This window comes from Sminthopsis crassicaudata, chromosome 6 (genome assembly GCF_048593235.1).
Source record: "Sminthopsis crassicaudata isolate SCR6 chromosome 6, ASM4859323v1, whole genome shotgun sequence".
NCBI lineage: Eukaryota > Metazoa > Chordata > Mammalia > Dasyuromorphia > Dasyuridae > Sminthopsis > Sminthopsis crassicaudata.
In genome coordinates this window covers 224,656,415-224,681,683 of record NC_133622.1, presented here as the reverse complement: position 1 = coordinate 224,681,683, position 25,269 = coordinate 224,656,415, and the positions used below count along the sequence as shown (strand labels likewise).

The following is a 25,269-nucleotide window of genomic DNA, read 5'->3' as shown; positions in this document are numbered from 1 at the left end:
CACTGCCAAGCAAAAATAATAAATCAATCAACAAATGTTTATTAAGTGCTTACTGTTAATTGAACATGCCTCTTATTTTCTAGTGGCCAGTGGTTGTCAAAGTGACTGTCTTGGGCAATAGGGATAAGAAAGCCCAAAATGAAATGATCCCTATTCCCAAGGAGCTATATGATACCAGTCTACTCTGAATCTCTTCTTTCCAAGTTAAATATCCTCACTTTCATGAATTTTCATATGGCCACACATGGTTTCTGTCAGCTTTACCATCCTGGCCAATATTCTCCAGACGTTGGGCCTAGAATATATGTACCACCTGTACATGAGTCCTATTGGGAGAGAACTGTGAGGGGATTCAGTCCCACCAAGCTCTGATAAAACTTTTTAGTTCAAAATACAAAGACTTTAAAACAATCCATCGACTGAAAATTATCTCTGAGCAAAGATCCTTCTGTAAAAAATAGTTGGGATAATTATCTTTCCTTGCATTTCAAAAGTCAGGGATCACTACTAGAGCTACAACTTCCCTGAGGCAGGGAAATCCCTGCTGAGAGGGTGGGTAGGCAGATTGACACCTTTTCTGCATCTTAAAGTCTCAGAAAGTAGTCTAGAGCATTGGAAGGGTTACATGACTTGACCAGGGTCATCAGTCAGTTTGAGTCAGAAGTCTTAAAATGAAGACCAGACCTCGATCACTACTCCAAGGTGCTTTTCCAGACAAAAATATAACGAATAAAATGATGACAACACTCTACTTTTCATTAAAAACCAAAACAAGACCAAAGCTGAATCCCAAACTCTAAAAGACTTTGCAAGCTTGGAGAACTGAGGAAAAGTATTGCCAGATTGCCTTCTGTGGCTGATTTCTGGCTTCTCGAGGATTGCTTCCCTGAGAAGACAAGATTATTATGCTCAATAACAGCATTTCCTCTCCCTTCAAGAGAGCAGGATTTAGGCAGATGATGAAGAAACTATGATCTGGCTTGGTGAATTTAGAATTCATACCAAGAGATTAAAGAGGATTAATTTATGGCTCCTGTTCCTTTCTTCCCTCCTCACACTTAAAGTATGTGCTGAGTGTCTTATCTGTGTGTTTCCATGGGGAGAGAAAACTGAAAACAATCTTTTAACACGTCATCATTATTTTTTTAAGGGAATCTATCAAATTTTAAACCTGAATGTCTGGTTCAGTCATATCTGTCACAGGATTAAAACAGGTATATATTCCACTCAAATCCTTCTTACTGGAGTTTTCTTTGTCAGGAAATAGAAAGCTTTTTTCCTTCTCCCCTTTACTCCCCAGGCTGAACTCAGAGAACTTGTTTCTCAGTCCTGAATGAAGAATGGGTAAGAGCTGAACAAAGAAAAGGCAAATTCTCAGTAAATCTCCCTAAAATGACCTACATTTGTTTTTACAAGCATTTGAGGTCACTGTGACAGATTTCTGCAGAACTGGATGTTTATCAGAAGGAATTCAGCGGGGCTACCTACTTCAACTCAGGGTGGGTGAGGGGAGATCAGGTGCCTCCAACAGTTCAAGCTGTCCAAATTCTAAACTTTAAATCCCCTTTTATTGAAATATAAGTTTGTTTAGTATATTTACACAACGTTTTATGCACATATATACAGAGAAGGCAGAATCTGTCAAATTAAAAAAAATTATTTTAATAAAAAAATTAAAAAAAAAAAAGCAAAGTAAAGTGCATGAAACTGGGTTTTTCTCCCCCCTCCCCCTCTTTCTTTTCTTTGAGACATCTCGGCAGGTTGGCTGGGGGTAAGAGGGGCGGGGGCCAAGAGGGAGGAAAATCCATTCTCTTTGATGGGGTTCATCCAGGCCGTTCTGTATTGTCGTTTTCGGGCCAAAAGACGCTAGAACGAACGGGTGGAAGGAGCGGGATCTGCTGGGGAGGCTTCCCGAGGGCGGTTCGGAGTTACCGGGATCTCTGCTCTCCACACCCGCCGAGCCGTGCCATCGCCGGCGGTCCCAGCCTTAGAACAAAGAATGCACACACGAACAGAACTGCATCGTGTAATGGCATGTCGGTTACTCCAGAGACCAGTAGAAAGCGCCCGCTCGGTGCTACGTGAGTGACAGAATTCGATTTGGGAGGAAATCCCCCCTCCCGCGCCCCCCCCCGTTTTTAGTAAAAGGTGGGGAGGGGGAGGACACAAGAAAACGAAAATACAAATCCGGGTCGCCCAAACGGAGCCTTCTGGGGGTCGTGCTCCCAAACTGAGGTCGGAGTCCGAGCCACCCGCCATTCTCAGCGGCTCACCCGGTCCGGGGTGGGAACAGGAGGCTCCTGCACGGAGGCGGGAGGAGGGCAGGCTTGGAGCCACAGTCCAGTCCTGGAGAACTTTCAGAGGAGAAAGTGTGACGGGGGAGGGGAGAACACGGGCAAGGACGGAGGGAGGAAGAGAGAGAGGAGACGGAGAAACGGCGAGATGAGGTCGGAGCGGGAGGGATCCGGGGAAGCCTCCCGGCTCGGGTCACTCGGTGGGCGTTGGCTGCAAAGCTCCCAGCCGGCCCCTCGGAGCTTCGCTGCAGAGCGCAGCTGTCCGGCGCCTCTCCATCCCCGGGCCACCCCCCCGCGGCCCCGGTCCCAGGTCACAGCCCGCCGTACTTGGCCTTGCAGTGCAAAATGTGCTTGGAGAGGAAGTCGAGGCGGCGCTGCAGCAGCTGCGCGTGGGGCTCGGCCAGGGCGCCCAGCTCGGGGAAGCGCGGCTCGTGCCGCCGGTACAGGCGCAGGAGGCGCGCGGCGGCGTCCTGGCCCCGGTGCAGCTCCAGGACCAGCTGGGCGGTGCGCTGGCGGAAGACGCACACGGACTTGAGCAGCGGCTCGTTGTACTTGTCCCACATGCCGGCCACCCGGTAGCCGTGCACCAGGCCGGCCTCGTTGTCTATGAAGACGAGTCCGCCCTCGGGCCCGCGGTGCAGGTTGCTGGTGGCCCGCTGCATGACCCTCGGGTCCCACTGGAGGCTGAAGAGGTTGCTGACCAGCCGGTCGAAGTTGGCCGTCAGGTAGTCGAAGAGGATCAGGTCGGTCCACTGCACCAGCTCCACCAGCTCGGGCTCGCTGCGGTTGGCCAGCTCGCCGCCGCCGCCGCGCAGGGGCCGCAGGCGCCCGTCCTCCGAGCGCCAGGGCGCGGGAGCCACCACGTCCGTGAGGTTGGGCAGCCAGCGGGTCAGGCTCACCACGCTGCCCTCGGCCCAGTGCGCGCCGCGCAGCTCGTCCTGCACCTGCGCCCACTGCGCGCCCCGCGGCTCCACCCGCGCCAGCGCCAGCGGGGGCACGTGGCGCTGGAGGCCCAGCAGCCGGGCCAGGTAGTAGGACAGGGCCTCGCCCTGGATCTGCTCCGGGTTGATGCCGTAGCGTACGCAGGCGCGGGTGCCGTCGGCGAAGCGGGCCAGCCGGTTGGAGCTGCGCCCGCAGCCGCCGCGCTCCAGGGCCACCACCCGAGCCCCGCGCGCCGCCTCCAGCCAGGACGCCGCCTGCCCCTCCGAGAAGCCGCGGGGCACCTGCTCCTCCAGGCCCCGGCTCCAGAAGATGCCGCCCTGCACGGCGGCCGGGCCGCCCCGCCGGGGCTCCTCCACGTGCCCCGGCTGCCTGCGCTTCGCCGGCTCCGGGAGGCGCCGGGGCGGGCTCTCCCCGGCGGCCGGCACGGTGAGCAGCGCCCGGAAAGTTTTCGCGGGGCCGCCGGGGGCGTCCCTCAGCCGTAGTCGGGGGAGGTGCAGAGCCGGCGACGCCGCGCGATCCGCGCTGCTCCGCCCGGGGCGCAGAAGCCCCAGCCCGGGGAAGGGGCGCTGCTCCGCCCGCTGAGCGAGCCCGGTCCACAGCGCCAGGAGCGAACCCAGCGCCAAGAGCCAGAGCCCGACTGTGGCGGCGACGCGGCCGGGCCCCCGCATCGTCCAGCCTGTAGGGGCTCCGGGGGCGGGCGGGTGCCGCGGCTTCAAGCCGAGCCCCGGGGCCGGGGCCCCGGCGGCGATGCCTCCCCAGCAGCCCGGGAGCTGCCGGGCCCGCGGCGCCTGTGCCCCATGGTGGCTGCGGGGCTCCGGCGCCGCCGCCGAGGCTGAGGCTGCTGCTGTGGCTGCCGAGGCTGGGGCCGCGCCTGTGGCTGCCGCGGCTGGGCTTGGCCCCGCTCCGGCTCCCGCTCCGACTGGGCCGAGCGCTGGGAACTCTCCTCCCAGCCGCTTCGCAGCCGCTTTTGTATTTCGCTGTGAGACCCTCCGGCAGGCGCGATTCACAGGCACCGGGACCACGTGGGAGAGCGGGGATATCCCCCCTCCTTCTCCTCCTTCTCCTCCTCCCCCTGCTTCTCCCGCCCCTCACCGCCCTCCTCCCTTCTCCCCTTCTCCTTAAAGCGGCGATGACTCTCTGCTCTCAGCTGAGAGCGGCGGGTCCCACGCCCAGCTCAGGGACTCCGGGCGGGGAGGGTGCGCGGGGCCGGAGACGGGAGCCGAGGCCGGAGGGAGGGGGCCGGCCGACCCCTCCCTCTCTGACCCTCTCTCCCGGGCGACTGACGGCTTTGTCCTCCGGTCCTGCCCCTGTCGCCGGGGAAAACGTTGGTGCTTCTGCCCCCTCCCCCCCTTCCCAAGACAGGTTTAAAGTGCTCGGCCGACCCCGGTCCCCCCGACGGCTCCCATTTCCCCTCCGGTCTCTGAGGAGTGAATCACGCTCCCTTCCTTATATAACTGGCTGGGAATCCTCCCAGAACCACTGAGGATGAGGAGCGTCCGGTGGCGGAGCCTGCGGTAGCGTACAGAACTTTGGGCGAGTGAGGGAGCAAGGGCGAGCTGTGGCCCTTGTGGACGTCGGGAAAACCCTCCCCGCCCCCATCATCCCGCAGCCGGGGACCATCCCCAGTCTTCTGGAAAGTCCACACACACACACACACACACACACACACACACACCCACACACACACCCCTCCCCCCACTTTCCTATCTTCTCCAAATCTAATTTGTGATTTGGTTCAATTCTGCAAACATTTAGTAAGCGCCCATTGTGTCCCGACACCAAGCCCAGAACTCCGAGGACGTACACACACGGCGCAAACTGCTTTCACCCTCGAGGAGTTCCATTTCCCCGAAGCAATCCAACAAGCAGAGGGTTGGCCCGGCGAGTGAGGAGGACTTGATTTCAAATTATTCTTCTCGACACTTAGATTGATGACCCTGGCCGATTATGTTACCGCTCCGACTCCCATTTCACCATTTTGATAAAACGGAGGTTATAACAGCGTCTGCCTTTGGGCCTGGTAGAGCTTTCAAGTGAGAGAGGCTGTGGAGGCTTCCCAGACCTACATGGGAACTGTTACTGGTGTAAGGGAATAAATGAATGGAAACCGATCGGAAGGATGCGCCGCTAAGATCGGGACTTGGAGTCTACGATCCGGAAGGGATTTCAGAGATTATTTATCTAATCTTTCTCTTTTACAGGTGAGGAAACTGCGGGACTGGAAGTTGAAGAAATTCAGGATTATGGATTGAGGAAGAAGATCATTTAGAAAAGTTAAATAGCTCGTCTGAGATCTCCCAAGTCTTCTGCCTCCAAATCCAATTACGTCTTCACTGCACTACCCTTAGAAAGTGCCTTAAAAAAGCTGGGGTTTTACATCACCTCACTAGATTTTCTTTTATCTTGAAAAGGATTAAACTAGAACAACAAACTCCCCTCCTGGCCTCCCCGAAACTCGAGATGCTCCTGACACTTCGTGAATAAACATCAAAGCTGTCTCTCCTTTTCCTTCCCTGCACCCCAGTGGGTCCCTAGAAAGCTCAATCAATCACCCAGGATTTGCCATCTTTCTCCTTTCTTGGGGTGGTTTCCCCCCTAAATCAGATCCATGGGCAGCTTTTCTTCGTGGTGAGATGCATACACATATTGTCTCTCTCTCTATGCTCTTCATAGGATTATATATGTACCTATATTCTTTGGAGAATAATTTGCCAGTTTTAAGTCCAGCTCCTGAGAATTCAATTTCTTCTAGAGGTTATGTCTTTGGGGAAGCACTTCAGAATAACTCCCTTCGTAGCCTTCTGGTCCTAACCCGAGCCAATCCATGTTTGGTTCATATGATGCTTCCATAAATTATAGTTTCTCCTTACTGGGGGAGTGTCTCTCCACCTGACCATTAAGTCTTCCGTGAAACTTTATTCTTATTATTATTTAAATTTTAGTTAGCATCCGTCAGATTTCCAGACTCAGACATTTTGGACACTAAGAAGTCTGGGCTTGTCTCTTCTCTGGATGTTCCTTTTGGCGGTTTAATTTCACTTTTTGTTAGGTTACATTTTGATGAGTTTTTCTTTTAACTTAGTCAAACTGTAAGCAAGGTGTCCACCTTGTGGCCATCGGCAGGATTTCTTCTTGCATTCAAATGTAGACATTCCTCACAATCGAGGTAATTCAATGAATTCCAAGCATGTCAGCTCAAAATCACCTAAGAGATAATTTAGCCCCTCCCCTTTTACAGTGGAGGAAACTGAGATCCAGAGTCCCCTCACAGCTGGTTAGAAGGCATGGTTTCTTGTCTGGGTTCTACTACTGGCTCAATCCATTTCAACAACTGAGTGCTGCAGAACGAGCAAGGGATTTGGTGTCAGACAGTGGTGGGTTCAAATCCTAACTTCTCCCTCATATGACCCTGTTGTGGGTCTCAGTTTCCTTGGCTATAAAATGGTGTTAAACTAGAACGTGTTTTGAGATCTTTTCCAGTTCTAAAGCCATCCATAATTACACTTCTAGTAAGGGGAACGAAAGCAGAAGGGTCAGCCTGGATTTCAGGTTTGATCTAAGGCTAGTCAATTAGTCTTATAAAAAGGGGAAAGGACCCACATGTGCAACAAAGGTTTGTAGCAGCTCTTTTTGTGGTAGTGAACAACTGGAAAATGAGCAGATGCCCAACTGGGGAATGGCTGAACAAGCTGTGGTACATGAAGGTAAAGGAATGTTATTATTCTATTAAAAATGATGAAACAAGCTGATTTTACAAAGGCCTAGGAAGATTTCTGTGAACCGAAGCTGGGTGAAACAAACAGAACCAGAAATACACTGTACACAATAATAGCAAGAATGTGCGATGATCAGCTATGAAAGGCTTGGTTCTTCTCAGTGGGTCAGTGATCCAAAGCAATCCCCATAGACTTTGGATAGACAATACCACCTGCATCCAGAGAGAGAATTATGGAGACTGTAAATCAACACCTGCTATGTTCACTTCTTTTTTTTCCTGTTTATTTTTTCTCTCTCCCATGGTTTTTCTCTTTTGTTTTGATTTTTCTCTCCCAACATGATTCATAAAGCAATGTGGATTAAAAGTAAATATATTATTTTTTTTTTGAAAAAAGTTACTTTTGATGCCTTTTGCGTTCCAGACACTGACTATGGACAGAAGGGCAAAGATAAATGATCCCTACCCCAAAGGAACTTACATTGTAAGAGAGGAGGCCACCAGCACATTTTTAAAAAAAATACTACATACATATATGTGTGTGTGTTTAATCATTCTTCAGTTGTGTCCAACTCATTATATCCCCATTTTGCATTTTATTAGCAAAGATACTGAAGTAAGTTTGTCATTTCCTTCTCCAAATCATTTTGTAGATAAGAAAACTGGGGTAAACAGGGTTATGGGACACGTCCATGGTCATACAGCTAAGTGTCTGAGACCAGATTTGAACTCAGGAAGTTGAGTCACCCTGACTCTAAGCCTGGCACTCTTATCTGTTGTGCCATCTAGCTGCCCTATACATAATGCACACATAAATATAATATGCACATTCACACACATACATACAGTTGTACCTATGTATAGGGCAGCTAGGTGGCGCAATGCCTGGAGTCAGGAAGACTGATCTTCCTTAGTGTGTATTTGGGTACATGCATACACATATACATACATGTTCTCTCTCTCTCTCTGTCTCTGTCTGTCTCTCTCCCCTTCTTTTCTCTCTCTCTCTCCCTCCCTCCTTCCCTCCTTCTCTCTCTCTCTCTCTCTCTCTCTCTCTCTCTCTCTCTCTCTCTCTCTTTCTCTCTCTCTCTTTCTCTCTCTCTCTCTCTCTCTCTCTCTCTCTCTCTCTCTTTCTCTCTCTCTCTCTCTCTCTCTTTCTCTCTCTCTCTCTCTCTCTTCTCTCTCTCTCCTCTTCTCTCTCTCTCTCTCTCTCTCTCTCTTTCTCTCTCTCTCTCTCTCTCTCTTTCTCTCTCTCTCTCTTTCTCTCTCTCTCTCTTTCTCTCTCTCTCTCTCTCTTTCTTTCTCTTTCTCTCTCTCTGTCTCTCTCTCCCTTCTTTTTTTTCTCTCTCTCTCTCCCTCTCTCTCCTTCCTTCTCTCCCTCCCTCCATTCCTCTTTCCTTCTCTCTCTTCTCTCTCTCTCTCTCTCTGTTTCTCTGCCTCTGTCTCTCTGTCTCTCTCTATTTTTCACATACATATATAGTGTCACCATAAAAATTTAAAATCCCAGTGTATACGAAGTATTATACTTAAATACAAGGTAGTTTGGAAGAAAGAGGAAAGACTGGAGCTTGAAATGATGGAGCTTGAGATGCATTTTAAAGGAGGACCCTCAGGGGAGTACACTCTAGGCAAGAAGGAAGGCAGAATGGAGTGTCTTGGACAAGGAACAGAGAGAAGGCCATTCTGGCTGGCTGGCATAGTGGGCGAGGGGGAGTAATATCCCCCTTGGAAAGATAAGAATTGGGTCAAGTTGTGCAGGATATTTAAATCTAAATAAAAAAAAATCCTACTAACTCCTAAGGGCAATAGGAAGCCAGTGGCTTGGTTGAGCAGGAGAGTCATCGATGGTGAAATCTCCAGAGTGTGTGGACTTAAACACTTTTCTGAAACACATTGAGGATGCCCACTGGAGGTCAAGCAACACTAACATCTTCCCCCATCGATGATCTTTCTTTTGAAGGGCACATTTTCAAATCTTGTTTTGGTTGAAAGCAAGAAAACATTTGCATAATGAGTCCTAGAAGTTTTTAATGATATTTCTTAAAAGCCATCTTCTGCCTATAGCCATGGGGTCGCCATATGTCAGAGCAAGGGATGCTAATAGAAAACTTAAATACCATTAAAAGCCTGATTCCACTTCTCTGCCTTCTAGTTATCTGCTGCTCCCATTTCAGTGAGATTAGGCAGATTGATTTCATTGTTGTCCTCATTAAAAAAAATACATTGCTACAGGTCAATAGAGGACATTTTATTTTGTTTTTTGGATCTTGCCGTCTTGCCTTTTACTTAATTATAACAGCTCAAATATATGTATAGTGCTGGGGAGCCAGGGCATGAGGGTGTGGGTGGGCCTGGGGTTTCTGCAGTGAAGGGAACTCCTTGTAGGTAAACTCCCTTCATTCACATTCCATGTTTATTAGATATTATGAAGAGTTCCCTGCTCAAACTTTCCCTATTTGCTTCTTCTATACAATATTCCCCTTCTGTGTTTATCACTGTGCCTTAGAATGTGGAGTTCCCATAAAAGCACAGCTCACGTAGCACCACTTACAGAAGGTCTTTTCTAATCATGGGTGCACTTTCCCTCCGCCATGGGGCAGGTAGTTGGTACCAAGTGGAGTTCAAATCCAACCCCAGACACTTAGTAATTGCGTGACCCTAATCAAGTCTCTTAACTAGGTTGCCTCAGTTCTTTATCTGTAAAATGAGCAGGAAATGGCAAACGACTCCAGTATCTTTGCCAAGTAGCTATCCAAGGTTGAATTTGAACTCAGATCTTCCCGATTCTAGGCTGAGTGATCTAACCATTGTACCACCTAGCTGCCCCCAAATGGATTCTTTCTCTCTTCCAATCTTTGATCAATTTGCTCCTTCATTTGCCTGCCATTAGACAGTTAATTCCTTGAGAGTAGGGATTTTGTGTTTGCTTCTTTCTTTCCTTTGTATCCCCAGAGCTTAGCCAAGTTGTTCTTGACACAGTAAGCACTAAATAATTCCTGTTGACTTATTGTCTCCAACTCTGCCTTGTTTCATATTGTTGTGGTGTCCGTACCTGATGCAGTCTGATCAGACTAACCCCATTCCCCCAGAGAGAGGAGATGGGGAGACATTATGGCTTCATGTGTTTGGCCCCTGAATTGTTCCAGTCTCTGTATTTTTTCTTATATGGCCCAAGTCAATTAACATCTATAGAATTCAATTTCCTCAGCTGTAAAATCAGAGTAATAGTGTTTATACTAGCTACTTCAGTTTTTTTTGTTTGTTTTGTGTTTTTTGTTTTTTTATTGGTGAGGTGGAATATTATTTACAAAGCATTTTGTAAATAATAAATCATTATGAAAATAATTTGTTGTTATTGTTTTGATGATGATAATGCAAATATGCAAAGATCTTTTGATATTGACTGGAAAAAAACTGGTGTAGGAAGTACATCTATCAAAGCAATTTGCAACTACCCTGGACTTAGTAACGAAAGCACAGGGAGTCAGCTCCTCTGGGCCCACAGCTAGTAAATGCTAAAAATGGGATTTAAAGCCAGTCTTCTTGTCCCTAAGCTTGGCTCTGAATCTACTCCATCATGCAGTCTCTATCATAATTTGTTTTGTTTTGCTAAAGAAAACCTTCAAGAGATTCTTTCCACCAATTTCTGTCAACACTTTCCATCTCAGAGAGTTGCTTGAGAGCACTGGGGGATTAAATGGCCAGGATCAGTTAGTTCCTTCATTCTTTGTCCCTCTTTCTTTAAGAGGACCATGACATCAGGAAGGTGATGTCTTGACGTGTGAGCGGATTGGATTTTAATGAGAGTTTGCAGAGTCATCAGCCTCATTGTCTCTTCCAGAACCACCTGGCTCCAATGGCAAGATATAGATCAGAACTATTGGAGATGGCCCAGGAATGGAACCTTTATATGCAGAAACAGAACTGAATTCCTTTATTTTGGAGTCCAAGGCAAGTTTTCCACCTACCATGTCACATTCTCTATTATTTAATGACCTATTTAATGAAATGTATTTTGAATGAATTTATTTTAATTGATAATCCTAAGAAAAGTCATTTCCTCACCACCTCAGTTTCCCCACCTGTAAAATGTGAGGGATTGGATCCGTAAAGGTCTTTTTTTTCCTTGGGATTTCTATATTTAAAGTCTGCTGTTCATCTTCCTGCCCGAGTCTGATCTCACCGATACTATTTTCTGTAACTTTCCTTTCCCCCGTGGCCACAGAGTACAACACACAGGGTGCAATTAGCCAGGCCTCGGGTCTTTCTGGGCCTGTTCCTCCGGACAGCATGTCTTATCAAACAGATAGATGGTGAAGCTTAATTAAGCTTTGGAAAGCCTTCCAATTCCCTCCGTTGAAAGGTTCTCTACAATGATGAGCCCTTATTTTGGTAGTTGCTGCCAAGGGTTGTTATAGAGATAACTTAGTGCTACGTGACTGAGCTCTCAGGCTGATAATGTGTCAAGACCAATTGAAGCTGCTGAGAGTGGAGGTATTATCATAATGTTCCCATCCTATGCCCTTGGCGTTAATAGAAACATCCCGGGCCCAAGGGCTGGGGGCTGGGTGGCTGACAATGGGCTTTCCGCTTCTGGTACCGGTCACATCAGAATCATGAGTTACATCCATCAAAAATCCATAATTTTTTTTCCAACTCAATTGAAATAAAAATGAAGGAGGAAAAAAGGTTCTCTTATTTCAGATGAGGATATGTTCTTCTGCTATTTCTTGTCCACTTGTGGTTTAATCTTAGCCAGCGGGTGTGCTTTATTCTGCTGCAGTTTTCTCTGTGAGGCTGCCTAATATAATCTAATTCCGGGCCATCCCACCCCATCCCATTTCTTCCCATGTAGTCCAATGTAATCTAATCCAATAAGTGTGTATATCAAGGGTCTCATACTAGAATGCTAAACATTGGGGATGCAAAGGCAAAATGAGAATGGAGCACTCGCCCTCAAGAAGCTTACATTCTTCCCTGAGGGATATAGTGCATAAGCAGATATGTATGTATATGATTATCTGAGGAGAGATAGACAGAGGAAGAGACAGAGAGAGAGACAGAGACAGACAGAGACAGAAGAGACAGAGAGAGACAGAGACAGAGACAGACAGAGACAGAAGAGACAGACAGAGAGAGACAGAGACAGAGACAGAATCAGAGAGCCAGAGAAAGAGCCAAAAAGATCTAGAGTCACACAAATACACACACACACACACATACACACACACACACACACACACACACACACAGACACACATGGGGAGGAGGGAGGGAGGAAGAAGTGGGACAGGAAAGTCTTTCTATAGGAAATGGCAAAAGAACTTAGCTTTGAAAGAAGCTTGTGTATTCAAGGCAGAGTCAATAGCCTATGCAAAGGCTCAGAGGCATGAGACAGAATGAGAGAACCTGGAAGTCATAGGAGCAAGATTTGGAACTGGAAGGAACTTTCGTCTGATGCACCCATTTTACAGCTGAAGAAATGAAGGTTCAGAAAAATGAAATAATTTGCCCAAGGTCACACAGGTAGTAATGGTTGACCACAGGCACAAGCCCAGGTCCTCTCATTTCAGATCTAATTCTTTTCCATCTCACCAATGTCTAATTTACCCCTCTCCTTTTACAGGTGAGATAATTCAGACAAAATGATTTGCCAAAATCACACATAAAATTGTAGATTTAGCAGTGGAAGGGACCTTAGAGATCATCTAGACCAACCCTTGTGGATGATAAGCAGAGGAAAAGAGCTTAAATAACTTGTTTGGGGTCACACAGATGGAAAGTAGTGAAGCTCAGACTTATCCCCTCTGATTCCAAAGCCCTTTCTACTATACTCCCTTTGTCTGGAACGCTATCAGAAGGAATAAGAGAAACTCAGAGTGTCTTTTCATTCCTACTCTGATGCTGTCCCTCATGGGAGCAGTTTCTAGTAGCAAGGGGTGGAGGTGGGGCATCAGCTGGGGTCTTTATGAGACTTTGATCCTGAACCCATATATTTTAGCTATGCAAAGCTATCAGTTGCTCATACACTGAGGTTCATACCTGAATATTAATGGATATTCTCTCTATTCCTTTCAATTTGAAGGAAGGAAGGAAGGAAGGAAGGAAGGAAGGAAGGAAGGAAGGAAGGAAGGAAGGAAGGAAGGAAGGAAGGAAGGAAGGAAGGAAGGAAGGATAGAAGGAAGGGTAGAAGGAAGGGTGGAAGGGAGAGAAAGAAGGAAGGGAGGGAGGGAGAGAAAGGAGGGAGGGAGACAAAGAAGGAAGGAAGGAAAGGAGGAAGGAAGGAAGGAAAAGGAAAGAAGGAAGGAAGGAAAAAGAGGAAAAAAGCTCTTAATTCATTTTGTATCTGCATGAGCTTAAAGAATTTCTCCATTTCAGTTCTGGTATGGACCTTAATGAGAAGGCTGGCATGTGCAGGTGGCAGAGGGATTTACTGATATTTGGTTTCAGGACAGCCAATATTCCAGTTAAACTGGCTCACCATCACTGATGAGAGCCAGAAGTATTGGCCACCTGTATAGCACAGGTACCATGCTGCTATCACTTAAGGCTCAGAAAACGGAAAATAAGTGAGACTACTCAAATATTGGGCATCTTGGTGGCAGAGTAGATAGTGTACCAGGTCTGGAGGATTCCTTGGGAAGATTTCCTCTTCCTGAGTTCAAATCCAGACTCAGACACTTACTAGCAGAGTGACTCTGGGCAAGTCTCTTAATCCTGTTTGCCTCAATTTCCTTATCTGTAAAATGAACTGGAGAAGGAAATGGCAAACCACTCCAGTATGACTCTAAGTCATTAGACATGATTAAAATGTCTCTACAACTACAATCAATCCCAAAATGAATTTAAACAATAATTAAAAACTTCCTCAATATTTCTCTTCAGCCTTGTTTTCCCCTTAGCAGAATTGTTAGGAAAATCTGGTGGAGTTTTCTTTTCCTCTCTTGCTTCTCCTCTGCTGAAGAAAAAATAATGGTTAGCAGAATCACAAGAAGTTGAAAGGAAGGAGAAAAAGAAACAAAATTAAATGTGTATCCCAATCCTGAATCTGGGAACAGAAGATCTGGATTCCAGTTCTGACTCTGCTCTCTGCTATAGGTCACTAGGAAAAGTTCCATTCTGTTGCAATAATTCACTTAAATAGCAGAGACAATTTATTACTTTTAATGTTCCTGTGGTTTCTTTCTCCGTAGCTTGAGGGAATTTATTTTAGACAAAAGGTTATACATTAAATCTCAATTGCTCTGAGCCCCCATTTAGCAGCATCATCCTTGCTTCCACTGGTGCTCCTGAGGCCAGGTCATACTGAGCTGAAGGGGAAGCTTTTAAGTTTGGCCTTGTGTTCCTACTCCCAAATTGTGGATTTAACCTGCTACCTGGAGAAACCGAACAAACAAGAAGATACAAAGCAGCAGAGGGACCTTCCAGGGGCATCTTGGGCTACCCAGATTTTATCCTTTGATACTGGCACTGGAATTACTCTCAATGACCACTTTGTCTCTCCTTTCCTGGTACAACAAGGAGTATGATTATATAGTGGACCCCAAAGTCTACATGATGTCCAAGGAATAAAGTAGAAAGTCATGGATCTTCATCTTCAGCAAAAAAAGGAGTTCCACTCCTGGGGTGCCCACATCCCTCACCTGTGTTCCTATCCTGGAGATCCCATGCCCCATTCACATTCTTGTCCCAAAGTACCCCTGTAATAGGGGGGATAGCCTAGAGTTCTATATCAATTACCATCAATAAAGTCACTATTTTCAGTACAAAATAAAATTATACCTTCAAATATACTTTTTACAAAAGTTGAGTTGATATATGAGGAGAAATGCCGGGAAAGGCTTTTATGATAAGGAGACATAGACCCTGAAATATCTAAGAGTCTGGTGTCTGGCCATTTTGTAGCTTCCTGTTTGAAGTATCTATTCTGTTAACAAGGGGCTAAGCCCAGTTGTTTCCCTTAATCATTAAACATTGATCAAACACCTGCAATGAGGCACTTGGGATACAAAAAGAGGCAAAAGACAAGTCTCTGACCTCAAGGAGCTTGCAGTCTAATAATGGGGACAAGACAGTTTACTTAGCTTATCCACTTCAGCTAGAGTTCTCTCTATTTTATTAATTTTTTTAAAATTAAAGCTTTTTATTTACAAAGCATAAGCATGGGTAATTTTTCAACATTGACCCTTGCAAAACTTTCCCCTCCTTCCCCCCACTCTCTCCCCATTTTGTAGTCCAATATATGCTAAATATGTTAAAATATATGTTAAATCCAATTTATGTATACATGTTTATATAGTTATCTTGTTCAGCTACAGTTCTCTTGCCAGCTTCTCCCCTTTAAATACGACGATCCTATAACTATAGATAATCCACAAACTGGATCATTATCTGTCAATAAATTAACAGAACACAAATGAAAGTACTGCCCATCTTGATGAGGGAAAAGATGCCTAGCTAAGTAATAAGAAGACAATTATGTCTTTGTAGATCATTATTTTACAGCAGACTTAAACGGGACAGAAGCAATTGATCGGGTTAACAGAGATGTTTTATTTGTTCTTGAAGATTCCTCTTTGGGAAGCTGTTTTGGTCCCAGCAGGGAGATGCTCTGAACTCATCACTGATTCCTCTTCTGCTCTCTGGAGCAAGTACCATGACAGCCTTTCAAAGATTTGCAGAGAAACATCAGTTCTGAAAGTTTAACTTTCCCCCTTTCTCTTCCCACACAAATACACCAGAGAGACTCGGCCTTAGTAATCTTTAAAGTAGTCATGGTACTTGGTCCCAGAGCGCAGGAAAGGAAAAGGTGATTAATTTAGTTAATTTTTATGAAAAAGTTTTTTTTTCATAAGTTAAAAAAAAATCAGTACTGGTCTGTGAACTTTCCTTGCAAAGTTATTTTAAAGAAAATGTTTTGTAAATTCTAAAAAGGATGTATAAGAATCTCAAGGAAATTATTGGGGAAAATGGAAAGTAATACTAGCCAGATTTGAATCAGGAAAATCTGAGATAAAATTCAGCCTCAGATACTTATTAGGTATGTGACTCTGGGCAAATCACTTAATCCTATTTCCTTCAGTACTTCATCAGTAAAAATGAGCCTCAGAAGGAAATAGCAAGCCAGTCTATTATCTTTGCCAAGAAAATCTCAAATAGGCTCGGGAGGAGTTGGACACAACTAAAGTGACTGAACAACAACAGACCAGATCTCAAAAAATATTGCAAATCAGTAACCATCAAGATGACTTAGTCGAGAAATAAAAAGGCTGATCACTGGAATAGATTTGGTGTATAATATACAGAAATGTTTGTATTCTAGTGCTTGATAAACCTAGGGTTGCAGCTCCTGTGTTAAAACTATCTATTTGACCAAAAAAATCATTGAGAAAATTAAAAAGCTATCTAGAAAAAATGGGGTGTAGTGCAATATCTCACTCTATTTGCCAATGGATTGCTAAATGGAAACATGGAAAGGAATACATCTTCAAGTAGAGGAGCAAAGAAGAATTATTTTTCAAATGCAGGGGAAGGGAATAGCATTTATTAAACTCTTGCTATATGTTAGGTACTTTGCTAAATGCTTTCCAAGTACTATCTCATTTAATCCTCACAACAACCATGGAGGTATGTGCTATTATTGTTCCTGTTTTACAGTTGAGGAAACTGAGGTAAGCAAGTAAAGTGATATTCTCAGGGTCCCCCAGCTAGTAAGTGTCCAATGCTATGATGAAACTCAGGTCTTCCTAACTCTAGACCCAGCACTCTATTAACTGTATCATTTAGATGGATTTATTCTATGAATAGATGAGTTCATAGCCAAAAGGCCCAGCACTCTATTAACTGTATCATTTAGATGGATCTATTCTCTGAATAGATGATTCATAGCCAAACAAGGAATAGAGAGGATAACAGAAGATAAAGTGAACATTTTTTATCACATAAAATTAATTTTTTTCCACAAACAAAATCAATGCAGCTACCTAAAAATAGGAGGGAAGCAGATAATTGGGAAATATCTTTGAAGCAATTTTTTTTTCAGATATTAGTCTTATTTTTAAGCTATATAAAGAACTGGTTCTGATTTTTAAGAATCAGAACCATTCCCCAAGTGATAAATTGTCAAAAGAATATGAACAGACAGTTATCTATGGAAGAAGTTGAAGCTATTTACAGCCATGTGAAAACACTCTTCAGATGGTTAATAATTAGAGAAATGCAAATTAGAGAAACTTGGAAGTTTTACTGAATACTCATTTGATTGACTAAGTAGACAAAAAAGGAAAATGACAGTGTTGGAGAGGCTCTAGGAAAATGGGGTTATTAATGCATTGCTCTTAGATCTATAAATTGGCCTAGAAATTCTAGAAAGCAATTTGGAAATATTCTTCATGATGAAACATGTTATCCATTTCCTGAGAGAGAAGTGATGGAATCAGAGTGTAGATTGAAAAATATAGTTTTTTGGACATGGTCAACGCACATATTTATTTGCTTGCATATGTGTATATACATTTGTATATATAGGTATACACAAACATACACATATATTACAAATATGTGTGTACATATATATATATATATATATTTACCAAATTTTGTTTTAATATTTTTATTGGAGGTGAGAGGGAAAGAAAATAGATTTTTGTTCATTGAAAAATATTTTAAAGAGATATGCAAATAAAATTTTTAGATCTTTTCCCCCCCTCATATTATTCTCTTTCTTCTGCTTCCTTTCCTTTTAACTTTCCTGAAAATCACTCTTCCTTCTTCTTGTTATCTATTTTCTGCATAGCTAGCTAGTTAGCTAAATAGGTGATAAAGAGATGTGGTTGGATAGACAGAGAGTCTAGTTAGAGCTTACTGTATTGATAGGCACTGTGCCAAGTGCAAAGGATAAAAATATAATCAAACAAGAATGATCCTGACATCAAGGATATCTGAGAGAAGATAAATACAAAGGAGAAGTTTAAACAGAAGAGATTCTAAGCATGAGGTATCCAGGAAGTGATGGACAGCTTGAATCTGGGCAAGATGAGACAAAATCTGTCCAGAGTTCAGGCTGGTTATGGGACATGGAAATGATGATTTGGACAGTTGTGTTGATTTTTTTTGCCAGACTTTGTTTACTTTTTGCTTTTTAATCATTTCTATTTGAAAGGCAGTGTTGCATAATAGATAGAGTATTGAACTTAAGAATCAAGAAAATTTGGATTACCTCCAGAGAAAGAACTAATGGAATCAATGCAGATCAAAACATGCTATTTCTACTTTAATTTTTTTGTGGTTCTTTTCTTTTGGCCTGTTTCTTCTTTCACAATATGACTAATAGGGAAATACTTTTTACATGATTGTACATATATAACCTATATCAAATTGCTAATTACCTAAAGAAGGGAAAGAGATAATGTGGAACACAAAATTTTAAAAATGAATGTTAAAAACTGTTATTACATATAATTGGAAAAAATAAAATACCATTAAAAATGAAAAAAAAAGTTGGATTCAAATACCACCTTAAACACTAACTAGATGAGTTTCAGTTTCATCATACATTAAGTACCTCCCTCCTAGGGTTGCTGTAAGGACCAAATGTAATAACATTGTTGTAATTTAAGATATGTTCCCTCAGACTCTCCAACCATAATTAGCTTCTCAAACCTCAAAGCACTATATATATTTTTCTTTTATATCTTATTATTATAATTATTGGAGAGGAAGTTGAATACAGACTCCAGAATACTGGAAAAAAGAACTTAACATCCTCTGCCTTTTTCTATAATCACTGCTACCTAGAACCAGCTGCTGACACTCAGAGCATTAAAGTCAGTCTATATGTGGGGACTTATGTAATAGAGAAAGGGGTGTGTGTGTGTGTGTGTGTGTGTGTGTGTGTGTGTATGTGTGTGTGTGGAGAGAGAGAGAGAGAGAGAGAGAGAGAGAGAGAGAGAGAGAGAGAGAGAGAGAGAGAGAGAGAGAGAGAGAGAGAGAGAGAGAGAGAGAGAGAGAGAGAGAGAGAGAGGAGAGAGAGAGAGAGAGAGAGAGAAAGGGAGGAAGAGTTTTCATTTTTAAACCTGGGGTAACTTACCTCTTAATGTTAAATATAATCCTGAATGAAAAAAATAAATATTTGACAATATTTGTGACAAAAGCAGTATAATGTAAGTGAAAATTTGACATATATGTCATATATATATACATATATATATACATATATATATACATATATATATACATATATACATACATATACATATATACATCCAGGAGAAACATAAGGTAAATATTAAAGACTTATTATAAAGGATACAATAAGGCCAAATGGTTTACTTCTTATATGTGAAAATATTATCAGTTCTCTTATGACTTTTATCATTATTTGGGTATTTTTAAAGAAAGGCTTGGGATGGGCTAAGTAGGATGGTGTGATTCAAAAACTGAAGGAGCGATAAAAAGAAGTCGTTATTTCAAACAAATGAGAATAAAAGGGAAAAATGATACAGAAGAAGCTAGTAGAAGGAAGATAGGTAGTGCTGTAATCTTACTCTCATTGGAAATGGGTAAAAGAGGGAAATACACACATGTCTTGAAGGATATTAAAGTCTAAATTCAGAAAGAAATAAGAAGGAAGGGAATAGGGTGAGGGAAGAAAATAAGGGGAGGGACTCTTAGAGGGATGGGCAAGTTAAAGACTAGGAGGGCAAGATAGCAGGTGTAAATTAAAAATCAGCAGAGTGAGGAGGAATACAAATAGACTGAGAAGAATAGTGAGAAAAATAAGAAGGAAAATATACAAGTAACAAAACTTAGAATATGAATTGCATGAATTTACCCATATAACAGAAACTGATAGCAGATAAAAAAAATGAATTCAACAATATGTTGCTTTCAGGAAATACTATAAAAATGAGAGATAGGCACAGATAAAATAAAGGAATAGAGTAGAATTTATTATGTAAAAAAGGCAGGGTAATAATCATGATCTCTGACAAAGTTAAAGTGAAAATAGATTTAATCAAAAGAGAAAAAGTAGGATAACTATACTATGTGTCAGCAATATAATTCAATATTGTTTTAGACCATTTAAAATAACCAGTCAGTATAAATCCATGAGGATATAACTACTAAAACAGATACTGGAACTATGGGAGGTAAAGCCAATATAGTAAAAGAGGCAATTTTATTTAGTCTATTTATTCAATGTTATCTCAAATAAATTACTTTTTAAATGGTCTTACTGAGCTAGAAAAGAAAATAATCATAAGGTTCATTTGGAAGAACAAAAGAGCAGGAACTTCAAAGAAACCAGGGGGGAAAAGACATAAAGGAATTAGATTCAACAAAAGAACTTTGCTGAAGGATAATTTCAGAAAGGCCTGGAGAGACTTATGTGAAATGATGCTGAGTGAAATGCGAAATCAGGAGATCATTGTACATGGCAAGAACAAGATTGTATGATAACCAATTCTGATGGACGTGGCTCTTCTCAATAATGAGACAATTCAAGCCAGTTCCAATGATCTTGTGATGGAGAGAGCCATATACACCCAAAGAGAGGACTGTGGGAACTGAATATGGAACACAATATAACATTCTCACTTTTTTGTTGTTTGCTTACATTTTGTTTTCTTTCTCATTTTTTCCCTTTTTTTATCTGATTTTTCTTATGCAGCAAGATAATTGTATAAATATGTATGCATATATTAGATTTAACATATATTTTTACCATGTTTAACATGTATTGGATTACTTGCCATCTAGGAGAGGAGATGGGGAGAGGGAGGGAAGAAATTTAAAATGTAAGGTTTTGCAAGGGGGAATATTGAAAATTATCCATGCATGTAATTTGAAAATAAAAAGCTTTAATTAAAAAAGAGAATTTCAGAAGTGTAAAATGGATAATTTCGATTTTAAATTAAAATAGTTTTATATAAAATAAAACCTATGCAGAAAAGAGTGGAAGGAATGAAGAATACTGGGGGAAAATCTTTCATAGACAATTTTTCAGATAGGATATTGGAATATTGCTGTGGTTTAGGAAGTGATGAGTTTGTTGATTTAGAAAAACATAGAAAGACTTGGATTTATGAAGGAAAATGCTATGCACTTCCAGGCAAACAGATGACAAGTGAAAAATAAGAAGAGTATAGTTTTACATATATGTGTATGAGTTTATATGTGTACAAATGTTTTCTTATAGACATCTGTGCATATGTATTGTGTATATGTATATATATTTATACATATGCATGTGTATATATATGTATATAGGGTATGTATGCATTTGTATATGTGTTTAATTTTGGCTTGGGGGGGTAAAATTAAAAGTGCACAGCAGAGGTCAAAAGAAAACCTAGAAGGAAGCATGTGTACTAGGAATTGAATTTTTAAGTAAAAAGAATGAAATAACACCTACTGTCTATAACTTTCTTCATTCATTACATTCTAAGAGGGCAATAGAGGTAATTACAAGCATATGTAGTCCACATATAAAGTAGATAAATAAATATAATAATCACAATCACCAACATTTATGTAGTACTTATGTGCCAGATATTGTGCTTCACAATTATTATCTCATTATTGTGATCCTCATAGGAACCCTGGGATGCAGGTATTGTTATAATAATAACAACATTATTATAATACATAATCATATATAATAATAACTATTCCAATTTTACAGATGAGAAAACTGAGGCAAATAGAAGTTAAGTGACTTTTCCAGAGTCACACAGTAGTAAATGTCTGAACCTAGATTTGAACTCAGATCTTCTTGACTTGAGGAGTAGTATTTTGTCCATTGTACTACCACATAGAGAAATTAAATACAAGGTAGTTTTATTTAGAAGAAAGTCACCAGTGGCTGGGAGAATCAGGAGAGACTTCATGCAGAAGATGGCATTTAAGCTGTTGAGGTAGTGAGTAAGGAAAGAGTGCGACTCGGGCATTTGGGATGGTCAATACAAAGGTGAGGAGTTGAGAAATGGAAAATGAGGTACAGAGAGGAGGCTAAGCTGATTGAATTTCACTGGGAGAGAAAAAGTAACATCCTATGGGGCAGGAAAATGGTTTGTATCATATTGAGAAGGGTTTTTAAAAGCTAATTTTAAAGAATTTTATATTTGATCCCAAAGGCAATAAGAAACTACTAGAATTGATTGAGTAAAGGAATGGGATGGTTAGATTTGTGATGAAGAAAAATCACATTGGCAACAGTTTTTAAATAGACTAAAATGGTCAGAGATTTGAGGCAAGGGGTTCCATTACGCTTTTGCAGTAACCTTGGTGAGAAGGCTTGGTACTAAGTTGATGATATTATATCCTCAATCATCTTACTTTTGAATCTCTAACCTCTTAGTATCCATTGGCTCCCTCTCTACTACTCAGGTGGCCATCATCCTAAAAATAAAACAAATAAAAACACATCGCTTTTACTAGCCTCAACTATCCTCTCAAGCTACTACCAAAGGTCCAATTTCCAAATCTGGTGATCTTTTCTCAGTCCCCATCATCTCCAAACAATTGCTTTATTTGACACTGTTGACTATCCTTTTCTTCTCTCAAATATTTGTGATGCTCTTCTCTCTCTGGTTCTTTTTCCAGTTTAACTCTTCCTTGTCAGGTTCTTTTGCTGGTTTATCATCCATATCACACCTGAACCTATGGATGTGTTCCATGTTTTTGTCCTCCTTTTATAAATTGAGGATATTATGCACCTGTGGTGGGATGGGCTTTGCAAAGAGAAGGACCATCTCTTTGCCAAAGACAGAGTGGGGATGGGGAAAAGGAGAGAATGGGAGAGGATATAAGAGATTTTGATGTGAAAAGAATGGAAGAAGAGGGAACTCATATCAACTCTAGTGTGTGACCATCTCTACGTCTAGATGAGGTAGAATGGAGTAAGTCAAAGAATTTAAGGAAGGAAGCTGAGGAAGCAGGAGGATGGGGACTTTGAGTATAAAGGTAGGAGTTGGAGAAGAGAAGAAGATGGAAAATGGCATATATGAATGAGTTGCTAACTTATAATCACTGAATGAGTTTCCACATTGGGATTTCCTGTTCAGGTGAAATTATAAGTCTGCATCATCCCTTCCTTCCCACCCCATAAAAATATTTTTAAAATAAGCTAAAAAAATCTTAAACTCAATTATGGTCATAGTTTTTATAGTGCTTTCAAGTTTACAAAGTACTTTTCTTATAATAACTTTGTGAAGGATAGTGTCTTATTAATAACCCCATTTTACAGATGAGGAAATTGAGGCTCATAGAGTAAAGTGACTTACCTGAATGGCGGAATAATTGATTTTGAAACCCAGTGTACTATTTCTTCTATGCTAAAGGGAAAAGTAAGCTTGTTATGTCCTTAACATAACAAGTTATGACATGGATAGGAGAGTTGATCTCAGCTCACTACAATATTTTCCTCCGGTACTGCTTCAGACCAGGTGTTAGAGCATGCTGGCAACTTTTTGTAGACTTTTTCAAAGTGTATTTTTTGCCCTAGCTGCCTCTAGACATCCCTGAAATAAATGACATTAATTTAAACAACATTGTACACTAATTAAATCTCTATCAAACAACCAGCAAGTGTCAGCAGTGTATAAACCAACAGAAATCAAAATAATGTAAATGCCAGTCTCTGTAAGCTCTTCTCAAGGGGTAGGTGAGTTTTAATTCCATTCTTTATTAATTGGTCAAAGGTCTAGGAAATTTCAAAAGATTGCCAATTTTTTTGTACCTACAGGACATTTTGATTTCTGCGATGGAGATACATCTGAATTTCTCTGTCAGTAATATCTCATTTTAGAAAAGAATATTGACAAGCTAAAGTAACTGGAAGAGGAGGGTCAAGATAGTGGTGGTGGGGTCTTGGAAATCATATCATATGAGGATTAGTTGAGGGAAATTCAGATTTTAGCTCATAGAAGAAAAAGTGACGGAGTGGGTGAGGGGAGTAGTGATGATGGTATGTACACAGCTGTGCTCAGGTATTTGAGGGACTGTCTTGTGGAGAAGAGGTTTGTTTTATTCTGATTGATCCCAGAGGGCAAAAGCAACAATCATGAGTGGAAGTAATGGAAAACTTTTTTCCAATGAGGTAAAAAAGAACTTCCAAACAATTTCAACTCTTCAAAAATAGAATGGGCTACCTTGGGAGACAGGTGAGAAGATAAATTGATAGACTGACAGATCAGACTGATAAATCATTAGGGGGAGACAGACAGACAGACACATACACAGTGAAGGAGAGAAAAAAAGAGAGAGAGAAAGAGAAAGAAAGAGAGAGAAAGAGAGAGAGAGACAGAGACAGAGAGAGAGAGGAGAGAGAGACACAGAGACAGAGACAGAAAGAGACAGAGAGAGAGACAGAGAGATAGAGAGAGACAGAGAGACAGAGGGAGAGAAAGAGAAAGAGAGACACAGAGAGAGAGAGACAGAGAGAGAGAGACAGAGAGAGACAGAGAGAGACAGAGAGACAGAGAGAGACAGAGAGAGACAGAGAGAGAGAGAGAGAGAGAGAGAGAGAGAGAGAGAGAGAGAGAGAGAGAGGAGAGACAGAGAGAGAGAGAGAGAGAGAGAGAGAGAGAGAGAGAGAGAGAGAGGAGAGACAGAGAGAGAGAGAGAGAGAGAGAGAGAGAGAGAGAGAGAGAGAGAGAGAGAGAGAGAGAGAGAGAGGAGAGAGAGAGAGAGAAAAAAGGAGAGAGAGAGAGAGAGAGAGAGAGAGAGAGAGAGAGAGAGAGAGAGAGAGAGATGATGGATGGATAGATAGATGATAGGTTAAGTAGATAGAGAATGGATGGATAAATATAGTAAGTATGTAGGTAGATGATGAATGGATAGATATTACGTAAGTAGATAAACGATGAATGGATGAATGACTAGATAGATGTATAGATAGACCGACAGACAGACCAACAGACATAGACAGATAGATAGACGGATAGACCAACATACTGACCAACAGACAGACAGATAGATAGATAGACAGACAGACAGACAGATTGATAGATAAATTGATGGATGGATGGATGGATAGATAGACAGAATTTATTAACCTGTTTATCATGAGTAAGATTGGGATCACAAAGAGTAAACAAAACAAAAAAATCCCTGCTTTCAAAGAGATTACATTTTAATGAGAGAAGACAACTAATATAGGAAAGAGAGAAGGCATCATCTCTACATGATGAGGAGAGTGGAAAAAATAGGGTAGGAGCCTTTTTTGAGACAATAGAAGGCAAAAGATTCCCCTCTCAGAATTGGAGACCCAGGATAGAGTCCAAGTTTCTGCTGGGGTAGAAATGCTCTGAGAGT

At 42.2% G+C, this 25,269-nt stretch overlaps 1 protein-coding gene across 1 annotated transcript; it reads right to left on the bottom strand.

The window, feature by feature from the left end:
- Nucleotides 1-1,641: 1,641 nt before the first annotated feature.
- On the bottom strand, nucleotides 1,642-4,023 carry FJX1 (four-jointed box kinase 1). The gene has a single exon (XM_074272388.1). It carries the CDS (start codon nucleotides 3,902-3,904, stop codon nucleotides 2,606-2,608), a length of 1,299 nt encoding a protein of 432 aa, XP_074128489.1. The 5' UTR covers nucleotides 3,905-4,023; the 3' UTR covers nucleotides 1,642-2,605.
- Nucleotides 4,024-25,269: the final 21,246 nt, after the last annotated feature.